General features: G+C 43.0%; 1 protein-coding gene across 4 annotated transcripts in view; it reads left to right on the forward strand.

Annotated features, from left to right (window-relative positions):
- The window catches only part of LOC114434383 (carboxyl-terminal PDZ ligand of neuronal nitric oxide synthase protein-like), a 134,006-nt gene that overhangs the window by 77,227 nt on the left and 41,196 nt on the right, over positions 1-15,583 (forward strand). For 2 of the 4 annotated variants that reach the window (XM_028403593.1, XM_028403596.1), the window contains exons 6-7: positions 3,579-3,720; positions 7,839-8,056. In XM_028403593.1, the coding sequence (XP_028259394.1) occupies positions 3,579-3,720; positions 7,839-8,056 (360 nt within the window). The remainder of the gene's footprint in view (positions 1-3,578; positions 3,721-7,838; positions 8,057-15,583) is intronic. The other 2 variants (XM_028403594.1, XM_028403597.1) reach the window with 1 other exon arrangement.

Raw genomic sequence — 15,583 nt, forward strand, 5'->3', positions numbered from 1 at the left:
AGGTTAGCTTCAGGAACCCGATAAGAAGGCTACCTGGGATCTGCCAGGAGGAGCTGGAGAAAGCGGTTTTGAGGATGGAGTATGTAAATAATCAGAATCAGAAATACTTTATTATTCCCGGAGGGAAATTGCTTATATTCCAGGTGCTCCAGGTTAGAATAATAAGCAAAGGGCAAAGAGACAACCAGCACTGCCCGTTAGACGAGAACCATAACATTTAGCTCCTACTGGTGACTTTTTTTTTATTATGTAATTTAAGTAATTAACAAACTAATGTAAAGGTCATAGCATTTCTTTATCCCAGGGAAGCTTGTGCAGTTATATTACAATTAGGCTTACAACTGCTATAATACATTATCCCCATTCTTCCCCAAAAAAAGAAGAATAATTGCAGCTTACAGAGCTCTGCTGGCAGAGAGGTCGGTGGAGGAAAGGACAGTTCATATTACTGCTCTGGCTCCAAAGGTTTCGCTGAATAGATTTTTTTAAGTCTTTAAAATAAGTCTGTTCTCAAACTTTTCTATACAATTGACCCTTTAAAAAAAATGCTGAGCTCTGAGGTCCCCAGAGCCTCTGCCTCTCTGGCCCTGCAATGGAAATGATGAAACTGCTGCCTCACAGTGTTAGTGATGTACAAGTCAGGGATGTTTCATACACACATGCACCTGACTTGATGTGAAAGTCTTCCTGTCATTCATTAAAAAGGTACACTGTGCTTGGGTTTTGTTACCCTAACAATAGGGTTATAGTAGTATAACATAAAGCAGTAGTATAGTCTCCTTTATTTTCTTGGTATCCATGGTAACAGTCCTGCCTATATGATTGGCTGACACAGTCTATAATGGCTTTCTAAAATGTGCCTCAACCCCCCAATCTCCTAAGACTGACTTTGTCACATTATATCCAGTGCAAGGTGTCTTCCTTCAGTGTTCCTTTAGCTTCAACTACAGCAACACAATACTAATACTACTACCAAAATACTACCAAACGTATAATTTAGTACCACTGTCTATCTGCAGAGACAGCTTTGTCTGTAGTATTTTCAGAGATATTCAAGGGATGCTACAGACAGCAGACAGCCAGGAAATATAGAGACCACCACCCTCCTGTGTGTGTGTTAGAAAAGGTGGACTGGCTGAGCTTGGCCTATTGCAAACAATGTTTCTTTAAGTTATTTATAACATAGCCTGCTCTGTCACTTCACCTTGACAGTTGATCTCAACCAGCTGAACCCATGATATTTTCCACTATGTTCACTCAAACCTGCTCGACTTTCGAATTATAGTTCAATTGGCACAACCTTCTAAAAAAGTCCTTTTCTTTTTTACAATGGTGACTAGCATGGAGGGTACATATGCAGGTAAAGAGGCTGTTGAAAGTTTAATTTCTTCTTTTGAGTAAGTAAAAGTTCATGCACAAACTGAGAAGGGCACACACGAAGCAAAGCCTGAGATAAGACACAAAGTGCACAGCATTGTTTTTCTGATCAGTCGCTGGTGGCTTTGGTGTGTTCACTCTGCACAACAATACACCAATCCGCACTCCTCCCCCCCATATGACTGCCTGCAGAAACATCTTCAAAGGCAAACACAGTTGTTTACAGTCAATTGGAGGACCAGCATGGGATGAAAAGACATGAATGGGGTCCACAGAGGAGGGAGGAGTAGGAGGAGATTGATGGAGGAGACGGGAGCAGCACAGCATGGAAAAACTCAGCAGGAAGAGCAGAAGAGTGAATGAGAGTGACATGAGTGGAAAAAAAAAAAATAGAGAAGCTGCTACAGAAATGAGATGCGAGCGTAATATATTCACGATTTTATACTAAATCAACTCCTCAGAATTTGAAGTGGTCATGAAAGCTTTTTACGGAGGACATGGCTCTGGAGACGCTTGTCTCTCTTTCTTTCCAGCCTCTGCTTTCTTAGTTTTTATCTTTTCTGGATGTCTGCAGAGTGAACTGAGGATATTAACACTTGTTGCCAGAAAATTAGACAGATGAGAGGACAGATTTCAGAGGTTTTTTATTTTACCATTTTACCTTAAATGAAGGATTGACTCCAGTTACATATACAGCAAATCAATGCACATATGCAGGATTTTAGCCTGAAAAGCACTGAAGAATAAAAGAACCAAACTCTTCCCACCTTCACCACAGAGGCATCATTAGCTAAAGGAAAACACACCTAGTACACACCCTCACATTGTCCTTTTTCCAGCTGTTGCTCTGGTCTAAATAAAAACTGGTCGCTATATCAAGTATAGTTCTGGAGGTTTAATGTTAAGCAACCAGCATTGCTCCATACAGCCATGAAAGGTTTCTTCAGTGGCATCATGCCGTCATCATGCCGTCAGGGAGGTGAGTGCAAACAAGAGGCTCCTGTGGATTTCATGCCAGAGAGGCACTTGGTAGTTCTCCATTATGTAAGAGGTCCTCACTGGTTGTTATAAACTTCTCTTTCTGCTGATTGTGGCAGCTGCTGGACGGTCACTATGGAAACAGCATCAGCACTAAATGAAGCTGAAGCAGCACGATTTAATTAAAAAAATAAAATACCACTAATAATAAATTACACCAAGACTGCTGCCAAACCTCGCTGTGTGGAAAGACCAGAACCCTTTCCGAGCTGGAGCCAGAGCTCAGCACCTTGCACGCTGCCAAAACTAGTCGAACTAATAAATCATATTTTCTCATATGATACTGAGCCTCAGGTCCAAAAAAACGCTCAGATGCTATTAGCACTTTGTGGCTTCAGACTTCAGACTGAGCTGATAACCAGAGCCGGAAAGGATCCTGTCCTCTGGCAGAGTCTTGATTGTGTCACGGCTTTTAGGCCACGCTGCATCTGTTCTGCTCGTTCAGCTGAGGATGAGTGCTGTTCAGAAGGGCAGGCCTCAGTGCTTTAAAATGAAATCTTTACTGCCCCTGCCTCCGCTCTGACCAGAGAGGACTGATAGCAGACAGAAGTCACCGCAGATGTTTTCACTTGACCTGCCTTTTTACAGAGCAGAGCAGCAGGAGGAACGAAGGGAGATAAGCAGGCACGTCCCGAGTCACCTGAGAAACAGTCCAGTCACTGTGTGGTAGTTCATAGAGTTCGTACAGTAAACACACACTCATCAGGTGATACTGTTAATTCATGTGAAAGAATAGCTACTGACTCTGTGAGCTGTATATGAGCCGTGTGTGTTGATACGTACTACACATGTCTGGGGCAAATCTGAGTCCAGTCTGCATCTGACACTGGTGGGAAAAGATCCACACGTCTGGACTCGGGTCTTATGGAAAAATGCCCAGGCATGTGGGAACAGATTTTAATACCTGAGAAAATAAGGCACCTTGACTATTTTTTTATTTTCCCTATTTCCAATATGCTGTCTGCAGCTGTGGTGATCTGCCCTCTGCAGCCAGTTTCATGCATCTATTGAAGCCACCAATAAATAAGAATGCTCTGTAGGCATTAACATAAACATTGTAAATGTGAAGTAGTGTAAAGTGCTTTGAGTGCTTTACGTAGGTGGAAGAGTGTAAGAATTTGTCGTCTGACACTTACCTCTGTATCCTGTCTCCTCTCCCACAGAGTCAGGCCATGCGCATCGTCCGGACGGTCGGCCAGGCGTTTGAGGTTTGTCACAAACTGAGTCTGCAACACACGCAGCAGAACGCAGACGGACAGGAGGACTGCCACAGCGAGAAGAACGGCAGCGACTCTACCCTCACAGGTACACAAACACACACCTGCTGCACACAGAACTTCTTTCCTGCCGTTCCGGCCTTCTGGCTGTTTTTTAAAAAATACTGACATTCGTCAGCTCATCTGTTATCTGCAGGTTTAGTGAAATGTAAAGAGTCAGACAGAAGCACTGCTGAGAGTGAGGCGAACGGTGTGTGTGTGTGTGTGTAAGTTGTTGAAGTTCCACATGGTGACAAAAAAATGAGAAAATTTGCTCCTTCGTCCAAAGATGTTTTATGCATTCTCACACTGGTGTAAAGGAGCGTAAACACAACAGCACCTGTGCACACAGCAGGTACATGTGTGGGTGGATCCAATGTAAAAAGGTTCAGAGGTGAGTACTGGAGTGGTGATTATGCTGTTGGGTAAAATTGCTGTAAACATTTCTGAAATTAAGGTAAAAAAAAAAAATAAACTGAGCGAACAAATTTCAATGTGCCAAAACGGGTCATGATGATGCTGGGAGCAGCAGCAGCAGCTAGCCACCGCAGAGACACCAGCAGAAGCTCTAATCACATGGCTGTGGCTGGCGTTAGATTTCACTGTGTCAAATGGGTATTTTAGCATCCTATCTGTACCTAATGTTTGCCACCAGTTTGTTTCCAATTCTTCCTGCTGATGCCTCACAGCTAGAGTTCTATGTGCTCTCTCCACCTTCTCCCCAGGACAGCAATCATCAGGCTGTGGATCAATACATGTCCTATCTTTTCTGCCTTAGTGGACATTTTAAAAAATAAAACCTAGTTTATAACAAACCAAAGTTTACAGGGTTTTAAAAAAGCAGCCAGATTTCATTTGCACTTGTATGAAGTAGTTTAAATAAACCAGGAAGGAGTGATATTTTTAGGTCATGAAATACGGTGGAAAGTGAATATGAAATAATTCAAACCTGAAGTCATGTCAACACATTCCCCCCTGTGCACACCAAACATCTACACACCTCTCACTCAGTCGCAGTGTACGTCCTTATATAGCTCAAACAGATTGTACCGTGCGCATGCAGACACAGAGCTGCCCGCATTGAGCCTGAGCCGGCAGCAGGAGAGGCCGATGCTGGAGCGAATGTCACGGATGAGTCAACCCAAAGAAAGAAGGCACCGCACAACAGCACTGGTGGGCTGAGCTGCTTTTATCCGCTGCCTCATGCCTGGACGGGGTGGGCCTCGCCGCATCCCGGGGACACGTGGCTCCAAAGGGGGTCCGAGCAGTTGGGAGAGTCCACAAATGAAGCTCCTTCACACCAATTAGAGCAGTCAGTGCTGCTCTACTCTCCCCCCCCACCCCACCCAAAACAAAAATCAGAGAGGCTGGTTATTTCCACAGATTTCCCCTCTCCCTCCCCCAGAGATGAACCCATTTTCACATGCTGATCACCCCAGAGATCGCCCAACTGCACATCCACTCTGATCTGCGAATGGGACCCCACATGCATACAAAGAGAGAGGCCTGTACATACACACTGTCACACACTCCACTGTCACGGTGTGTTAACTAACACAAGAGCCGTCACGCACAGCCAATGAGCTTATCTGGAGAACTAATTATCGCAGCAATGAAAGGAGAAGGGAGAGAAGAAGTGGGAGATTGTGGATTAGAGGAACGGAACGCCTGAAGAAAGCAGCGAGCAGCAAAAAGAAGAGATGGATATTAGAGGGAGGAGGACCAGATGAACCCCAGCAATGGATTAAAGGGAAGGAGATAGGGTGGAGGACTAAGCTGCAGGCAGGAAGTTCAGAGCAAGTTCTGTTCTCAGTGAAAGTGTTTTACAGCACAATTACACAAACATAAAACGAACAATATAATCTTATTAACAAACTTTGTAAAGAGTTACTTACATTCTTTAATAAAGCCTGCTCAATAGAAAGTCCAATCAGTATAAATCAAATTAACATGAAAGGTAGCAGCACTGCAGGGATAAGCTTCCATTCACTAAACAAAGACTGTACAGGATGTCTAATGTGGCTTTTTTTTAGTATGCCAACATACAGATGCCACAAACATAATTCCTACTTAACAAAGAAATATCACCCAAAGATATTGTTCTCTTCTTCAATTCAGAAAAATTACAGCCCAGCAAACACACAGAACAAAAACTGTTTATCTGACCCGGCTACTTCGTCTCATTTACAAAGTAAATGTGCTACAAGAGGCGCCAACCAACTTTTTGAAATTCCTTTAAAAAAGATCTAAAGTTGGAAACATTGTGTTCTTTGCAGTCGTACAGTGAAAACACTGTACATCACATCCTGATTCAGCAAGCATGTGTCCCAACACGGCAAACCTGAAATATATGTGACAAATTACAAAAGTTGTTCCTGTACAGTCCAACATTAGAAAGTAGAGTAGAGTAGAGATAAGGGGACTTATGTACAAACTTTGCACAAACAAGCAGTAAACAAGGAAATGAAAAGCAAACAGTTGTCTGATTTTCCATGAAGTTATGTAAAATGATTTTATTGTAAGGGATGTGCTTTTCCTTGTTTGTCTGTTGTGACCCAGAAGTTGTTGTTAGTACGACGCCGGTGGCTTAGTGCATGTAAACACCATAACAACAAGCCCTCATGACAAAACAAAACCTCAAAAAGCTTGATCGTACAGCAGTAACTGATGCCATGTTTGGATCTGTGGCTGATTTACATTCCACTCTTCTTTCCTGCAGAATTTACCTTCACTACAACACCTGGCTCAAATGTCACATATTTGTCCGTTTTTTAAAATAATAATTCTACAGTTGAAGATGAGGGGCTAATTTCTTGACTAAATTGTTATAACTTATGTGATTATCCAAGAGTTGAAAAAACACATATAAAACAGTAGAGACATCAATCTGTGCCACAGGAAGAGCCCAGCCTGTCTTCATTAATTTCCTCAGTCAGTGTAATTAGAAATGACAAATCCACCCTCAGAATACATAGAAAGTTTAGCTGAGGAGAGTTGAAGTTGAAAAAAGGAAATGAAGACATCAAGAGACAGCAGAGAGCTAAAGGAAAGGCGGGACGGCACTAATAGCTGTGTGGAAGTGTGAGGAAGAGGAATGGTGATGAGAAAGGTGAGGGCCATGCTGGCAGCAGGTTATCAGGGATAAAAGGGAGGACAGCAAGAACTGTGGCCCTGGCAGGATTGTTAGAGATGAGGTCTAAATGGAGGGGGGAGGACAGGACTAATAGCTGGGTGCACAGGGCTGGGAGAGATGTGGCAGAGGAAGATGGAGGTGGTGGAGGAGGATTGGACTGAGGAGGTAAAAAAGGACACAGTGTTAGGAGCAGGAAAAGAAGACAATAAAAAGACCAAGACAAATGTCTTTCTATTTTGAAACGGGCAAATTCAAACTGCTTTTGAACAGCAGAGCACCTGGGCTTTGTCCAGTTATGTAGTTTACTTCAAATGTTGGTGGCTGTGAAGCACAGCCAGCAAGCTCCAGGCAGCATTGTAGTCAAAGGCTGGAAGCGTTCCAGCATGTGTGACAAACACTGTTACAGTTGTTCTGGTGACTCCCTCGGTAGAAATGGAAAAAAATTATTCAACAAAAAACTCTGCTGGAGGCAGGAAGAATCTTATAAATGAGAAAATGTTGTTTGACTTCCTTTTATTCAAAGACACCTTTGGTTAGAAATGAGACTGTAGTGAGAATGTGGTACTTGTGTCCAGATATTTTTAGTGTGACAATCTGATATAAACTGTTCTTGAATAAAGTAAAATGTCTCAATCCATATTTTCATTTAAAGTAGAGGGAAACAATACTGGATTTTACATAAACTAGCAAATAGATGCATTTAGCTGCATCCGCTAACTGTTGCTGCAGATGCTGTGATTAAAAATCATCAGATCAGCTGACGCATCCTCTGCTACATGTGCTGCAGACAGTTGTGAGGGCGCACTCTGCTGGACAAATCATGTAATGACGCTGTTGCTAAATTAACCGGAGCATCTTTTTCTGTAATATGTTTAATGAAAATATAGACATATATCAAACTGAAAGGACAATGATAAGAGGCTACATCATGCATTAGCCTTTAATCCGTTGATTACCATGTTTCTAACTTGTGTCTGTGTGTGTCCGCCCATGTGTGCGTGTGTTCATGCTCATGCCGACATGTGTGTATGCAGGCGTGCGTGCTTATCCACCTGTATGTGTGTGTACTTTCCTCGGCTCAGCCCGGGAGCTCACAGGAGCAGAGAAGACAGCGACCGTCACCGAGGAGACCGACATCGACGCCGAGGAGGTGAACCAGGTGACTGCAGCAGAGGAGATGAACCTCAACAGAGGGGTGACCGACCTGGACGCCACGGCCAAGACGCCGGACCTGAACACCTCAGAAAACAAGGTGCGTGTTCTTTTGTGTGATTCTTTTCTGTGTGTGTTAAAACAACTTGTTGATATCAAGTTGAATCGAAGTGAACCCAGCCATGCCAGAAGGGGAGAACAGAAGTAAACTTTAAGAAAAGTTACTGGTGGAGTAACAAAAGCAGGCGGACAGGGAATAAAACGGTGACAAAAGGGCGCCACAAATCAAACAGGCAATCCAATAAAGAAGTAACAAAAAACAAGTCTAAACAATGATGAACTCAGGAGCTCTGGGAGAGACAGAAGGGCGACAGACAGAGATACTCTGGAGCCGGCACATCACAAACTGAGTACTTAACTGCAGTAGCAGGGGTGGCACTCAAGCTCTCTCCACTGGCAGCCGTTTATTAAAGGTAGGGTAGGAGATTGTAAAAACTCAGTGAGAGTCAGCCAGATTTTGAAAGTAAACACATGCCCCATTCTGTCGGAGTTCACCTCAAAGCCACACCTCCCAACCAGTCTGTGACTTCGGCCATCATGCACGTACCTCTCTGGTGCGCGTAGAGCAGGAAGAGAGTGACAACCAGCCAATACTCCGCGCAGGGTCCACCCGGAGGATTGGCTGATGTTTTTAGCATTTTATAGCTTCCACAGATGATTCATATTCTTTGTTTTAAAGCCAAACTGCCGAACTAATCGGTTACTATAAGATTGTAAAGGGAAGTTACACTAATTTAACAAAAAGTGCATCAGAATGAAATCTCCTACCCTACCTTTAAAGGCCAAAAAGTTCCAAAGTGTATAAGGTGAGACTATGTTATGATAATAACCCAGATTAATGTTTGCACATTTTGCTTACAAGCTCTTTTAATAATTTAGAAATTATGACTTAAAAAAAATGTGTAAATCTATGGAGCAGAAGTGCCAAAACTCTCTCCTATGAATGGCCGAAAAAATGAGAGCCTTTGGCAAAAACTAAATATTTCATAAAGAGAGGAAATAATTGATTTTTTTCGTCACTAATACTTTTCCTCCATTCCATTTCCATCACTTCATCTCGACTAGCTGGACATAAAAAATGTATTCAAAACCAGAGGAGGAAAAAAGCAGGAGATTAATGCGGAATGCTAAATACCACGGCAGGCCGAATGATGCCCCAGGGGATCGTTTTTTTATTTCCATTGCTGTTAAAGTTTGTAGTGAAAACTGAACAGGGTGCTGCTCCTGTGAGCTCTTGAACTCGGGAGTTAAACAGAGAGCATCCAGAGTTCACACAAACATTTCATTTTCTGCGTTTGTCCCTCAGGCTTGAAAAACTTTGAATGTGTTTACGGAGAGAGCTACAATCCAGTTAACACCCAGCCTGTCTGTGTGTGCAGCAAGAAATAGCTCCCGCCACTTGGTTTCCAGTCAGAAACCATCAGCAGGATGTTGGCACCGCTATGCCACTCATCCCGTCCATGTGTGTGTGTGTGTTTGTGTGGCCTCATAGTGTCAGAGATTTGATACAGCTCAGGCAGACCGTCTGTTGTCTGGCCTGTGGAAACTCACCACCAGCGTCTGTCTATAAGCAGAGCCACGTTCTCAGGCCTGTCTGTGGGCATGTGAGCGCCGCCCTGGCAGCGGAGCCAGGGACTGTAACGACTGGGATTTACAGCAGCGTGCAGGGCCGCTCTATTGTGTTTCTGATGGAGGCAGCAGTGGGAGGATGACACAGCATGATGAGGCCAGAGAGGAGGTGCAGGGTGATGTTTATTATGCCGCTCTCTGGCTGGAGACCCTGGGCTTTGCATCAAGTTTCCAACAATGGTGTCTCATAATCGCTTTTATCATGTTATTAGTTTTTATTCAGGTCCACAGCCTGATGCTGCTGAAAGACAGAGAGAGAGCAGCTCAACACATTTGTATTCACGCTGTTACCGGAGAATAATAGTAATGTTTGTTTATTTTATTGCATTTTCTTCCATTTATAGTTCATTCGGGGAGTCTTAAAGTTTCAAGATTCTGTGTTGGCACTAAAGATTTACCAACTACCAGAAGAACAGTGCCGCAGGACTCATCACTGAGTGCACTAGAGAGAGAGAAAGGGGCGTTGTGGTGGTCTGAACAGTCGCCAGTTCTTCTGGACCACATTTGCCAAACTTGCTGCTTCAGCCAAGCAATTAGCTCAGAGGGCAGGGACGCAAAACATTTTGTTTGCTACTTAGTGAATTGAAGCTGCATTATTTATGATGCTCAGATGGTTAAATGCACCGAAACTCTTTCAGCTCAAAGTGTTCATTTTTTTTTTCCTTGCCGTCAAAAGTGTTAAAAATCCACTGATGTTTCATTAACTCGGGCTAATTAGGTGGTACCTCAGGCATTCTGTTTTTAATGGTGAGTAAATAAACAGACAGACTTTCAGGCAACGTTCCAGGGAAAAAGATTATTAAATGTGTCATCATGACACAAATGAGAGCGTTATGTCACCGTCAACGAAACGTACCGCACCACATGGATGCTCACCAGAACCAGGCTGTGACCCGGTTTAGGCTCCAAGTTACAAAACCAAAGTCTGATTAATAGTGATTGAGTCCCATTAACATTGGAGTTATGAGACCTTTCATTACAGCTCTTGATTGAAAGCAACATGGCGTGAAATCACTGAAACAACCAGCTCTCAGCAGTGACCTCTAATCTTAGGTCAGCGTGTTTGGTGTGGTGTGTGTGTGTACTGTATGTATTCCCCTGTTTTTCTTTTGACGCATTTCATCAATCTTGCAGTTTGACAGATTAAGTAGGAATGTGAAGGGACAATTGGGGGAAGGTAGCAATGAACAAGATGTGTATACATTTTATGTGTGTGCATGTTCCTAAGCTGGAGAATTTGATTCACTACAGGGTTTCTCTGGAAGCTCATGAAAGGGAAAGCAGCCTGCCAGTGTTAAAGTTCATTCCTTTCCTGTCAGTTCCCGTTAGCCTGATAAATCCCTCAGCGACCCGCTTTCAAACGCTCCCGCAGGACTCGCAGAGCGCGCATCAATCCTAAGTTCAAGCTTTGCGTCTGCAGGGTTGATCCTTCTGGACGTTTACCTTTCAGAGGCTTGTGTCCGGCATCGGAGAGAGTCTTACTATGAGTCAAACTGGAAAAGACAAAAGTCAGGAGATAAGCGTAGGTTTGTTTACTTTGGAAGAGACAAACACTCAGATTTCAATAAAAAAGTGAGTGATGTGCAGGACAGCAGCGCCTGAAAGAAGATTCTAGTGAAGAAGTTTGAACGTTTGTTGTTCTGAACTACAAATAGATGGAGTGTGCGTGTGTGTGTTCACATGGGCATATCTGCTTTAAAGTGAGGCTTTACAGCAAACACTTTGATAAAGCGTTTGCCTCCGGCCCACTCTCAGACGCTGTCAGGCAGGTGTAAACACTCTGATCTCTGATTGTAGCGCTACAGGCAGCACTCCACTGACGGCACCCTCTGTCTCTGGGTTTGTGGTTTTTTTTTTTCCTCACATCCTTTTGTTAGTGTGCCGAAACTGTATCAGACCTAACATGGCTTTATTATTGAACAGGCTTTCCCAGCACAGGTTCTGGAGATCACACCATAATACTGCTCTAAAGACCCTCTCTGTACGCTGGTGTGCAGGGCTCTGTAACATCGTATTGATCCTGTGGTTTATCCTGTAAAGGGTCTCCAGGGGCCAATTAGGTGTCACCAATTACCCTAACATGCTGGTCTTTGTAGGAGGAGGCCAGAGACACACAGGTTAAATCCTCATGTAAGGCTTCAGTACTGACCTCTGTGTCGCCCCCATTATTTACTTAAATGTGCAAAATTAGGACACGTTTACCTCAGCCCTGATACAAATCTTGTCGTTGTTTTGATCCTTCTAAACAGTTAAATCCAGTATTTTTTTTTTACTTTATTTGTAGACTTTAATCTTGCATATTTAAAATGACAGTAATTGAAGATGATAGCTTGTGTAAAGACAGACATACAGAAGGAAGAATAAACATCCTAATAGTGTTTTTTTTGTTAAGGAAATTATTACTTTTCCATTTGATTTGCACTAGGTAACAGACTTCTTGGCTGAGCTTCATTTGAACAACATTAAGATATTGTAGCAAGAGGACATTGTGTTTTGAACATTGAATGCTTTCCTCATGCTAATGTATTACTCTGTATTATCAGACCTTCAGACAGACAGCCTCTCTTCCTCTATTGTGTGAATAAACAATGAAGTTCAGCAGCAGTTTTTTTTTCTGATCAGCCTGGTATATTTGGGCCTGTCACACATGCACAACCAAACAATAAGAGGAATCAACTCAGCACCAGATGTTCCTAACGTCCAAATCTGGTCTTACTCAGGTGTGGTGAATGTTGAAAGGGCAGATGTTGTGCCGTGTGCAAAACAATTCCAGAGATGTCACCAAAAAAGAATTTTAACAGCAGTGAAATTTAAAAACCTTTAAATCATCTTTCAAGATCATTAGTCTGTTTTTCCTTTTCTTAACAAATGATTCATTTTTATTGGATTCAAATCTGAACAATCTGAAGGCCAAACAGAAGAGAAACAGTAGAGATGAATCGTATCACTGTAAAACACCATCCACAGAGTGCGCTGAAGGGTGTGAACGTCTGCTCACCATCTGTCTGAGCGTATGCAGTCATTGCTTTCATCCGTAAACGCCACAAATGCTGTTTTCACACATTTGATTACTCACCTAGCCTCCGGACGCGATGTGCCACGATGACATGATGACGTGCAGGAAGAGGCGCGAGGAGGAAGAAGAAGAAAACCTCCTAATTTGTTTGCTTTGTACCTGCATCTCTTATACCGTTGTTTCTCCCACTCCTTCTCTTCTTGTAAACTCAACAGTTTGTCGATATGGTGGGGTCACAGGGACCCCACGATACATGACACTCAGTGGCCTGACATGCATGACACAGATTTATCTTTTCAATACTCCACTCGCAAGCAGGCAATGAAAATGCAGTTTTCACTGTCTGTAAACTCGATGGGGTTTTGTGAAACTGGCTGTTGACCCATTATATTGGCTGGCTTCTGCTCTTGTTTCTCTTGATAACCTTGCAGTCTGATGATATGATTTCTCAGCAGCTGTGTGTGTGTGTGGTCTTGTAAAGTTGTGATACAATGTAAGTCTGGCACCCACCGAGGAGTCACAAGGCCAGCGGCTCATTCCTTCTTCATCATTCTGCTCAGTGTGTTTGTATCCGTGCTCTATGTGCTTTCATACCCATGGGGTCGACCTTGTTTCATCCCATGTATCGTAGGAGGCCGTTCACTCTGAGCTGTGGACATGAGAATGCTCTCCTGTAAGTTGTCAGCTGATAACAGACCGGTGTGTGACACACTGACCTTTTCACCATAGTCCAGGACTGATGTGTTGTCCACAGCCTTACTTTAACTTCCACTCTTGTTCCCCTCCTCTGTTTCTCTCTCCGTCCCCCTCCTCCACACTTTTTCCACTCCATTAGCCTGAATTTGTGCTGACATGCAGTATCTGTTTTTCCAAGTTGGCCAGAGAAGTGTTTGTTGTATTCAGTTTAACTAATTGAGAGCCACTACACCTCTGTGCTGAAAACCTTTTAGGGTTTGTTCCACATCACATGTTTAGCTGTTAAACTCAAACCTGGCCTAGACCATTAGTGGTGGAACGGCTCACAAAATCCACGCTTTGGTTTGTATCACGGTTCTGAGGTTGCAGTTTTCGGTTCGGTTCAGTTTAAATTGTTGAGGTTTAGACCCCGTTTACACATACACAAGTATTTTGAAAAACAGAGACTTTTCCCTTCGTTTGTGAGTTTTCGCCTCTGAAAACGAATCTTTCTAAAAACTCTGGCAAAAGTGGAGATTTTGGAAAACGTTGCATTCGCGTTTCAATGTGAACTGACAGAAACAGAGAAAAACGGTCTGCGAGCCAGTTTGTGCGACCTATTTTGTGTAGTCGGTGTCAGCACTTTACATGTGTTTGCATTTGTAAATACAGCTCCTCTTACTGTGTAGAGGAGCAGAGGCATGTTAGGTCTCCAGGTTCAGCAACTTTGGAACAACTTCTGAAACAAAGAGCCAGACTGCGTCAATGAGGCTTCTGATTGGCTTGCTCGGCTTTCTCCTTCTTCCTACACTGCCACCCACAGGCCTAGAGTGGTCATGATGGCTCTTGGGAGCGTATTAATGCGGGTTAATGTCAATGAAACTTTTTCGAAAAGGATGATGTGTGTTATTTTGGAAAACGGAGGGAAGGAAATATTTGTTTTTCAAAATACCCAGCTATGTGTAAAGGGGTCCAAGTCTATCAGTCCTCTTCCTTTGCCTGCTTCTCAGGCAACACTCCTCTACTAAACCCAAAAGTTGGAGAAAAGTCTCTGGTATTTGGGAATCGGTATTTTCCTCCTCTTTGTATGGTAGATTAACTGGGGACTCTAAACTGGCCCTAGATGTAAGCTGTTTGTCTCTCAGTGTTAGTCCTGCCATGGACAGGCGACCCATCCAGGGTGAACAATAACTCTCACCTCTCGCTGACCCTTTACAGGACAAAGCAGATTAGAATGGAAGGTCCCAATTTAATGTTGTTTTATTGAGTATCACTTTATTTAGAGACATTATTATTGCTAATGTTGGTAAGCTATGAAGAAGATTTTTACAAACATGGAACTCTAACAAGGTGCATTATTAAAATGTTAACGTTCATCAGTCAAGTAAAACTTATGCTCTGGTTATTCAGCTTTTTATTATTCAGTTTTTGGTTTCATGTCTCAGCACAGGTTAACTACAATTGTGTTTGCTGATCAGAGCAGATCATTTGTATAATTGGTAAAGCAGCAGTCAATATGTACTGTGAGTCATTAAATATAATAAAAATGAAATAGGAAGTGTAGTGTATAATCACTTTGTCTATACCAACCACAGTGACCATGTCGTGCAGGTGCAAATTTTTTTTAACAAGCACCGTGCGTCCTGCTTCCAGACTCTAATGTCGGTTTCGAAATGGAAGGCAGGAAATGAAAGTCCCTTCCTGACAGGTAACACAGCCGCCATGCATGCTGTTTCTGTGCAGCTGCAGATTATTTTTCTCTGTGCCCTAGTGTGTGGGTTATGATGCTTGTTCTGACCCGCAGGTCTGTCCAAATCTGAGGAGTAGCCTTGTTTCCATTGAGAAACTGTATATACCCCGGTAAAATTCATTATAGAGTAGATGTTATTTGTGCATTCCACCAAATAAAAAAATCACAAATGGACCTGACACGTTTCCAATACTTAAACCATAAGCAGGTAGCTACAGGGTAACACAATCCTTAAGAAACACAAATTCGATGCAGTGTTTTAAAGCTTCCTCAGTTATGGTGAAAATCTCTGACTGAGCCGAGCTGTGGTTACATTCAGCCCACGGCTTCAGGCATGTCATCTGAGGTTTGTCAAAAGAAAATGTGTAATGTTGCCAAAGCTCACAAACAAAAGTAGAAATCAATTCTTTTAATCAGTTTCTGCAGGTCCATGGGTACCTGCCTGGTAAAGTGACTCACAGACCACAGATCAGTCTGCTGCATACAAAATAAAGCAG

The sequence above is a fragment of the Parambassis ranga genome, chromosome 4 (assembly GCF_900634625.1).
Source record: "Parambassis ranga chromosome 4, fParRan2.1, whole genome shotgun sequence".
NCBI lineage: Eukaryota > Metazoa > Chordata > Actinopteri > Ambassidae > Parambassis > Parambassis ranga.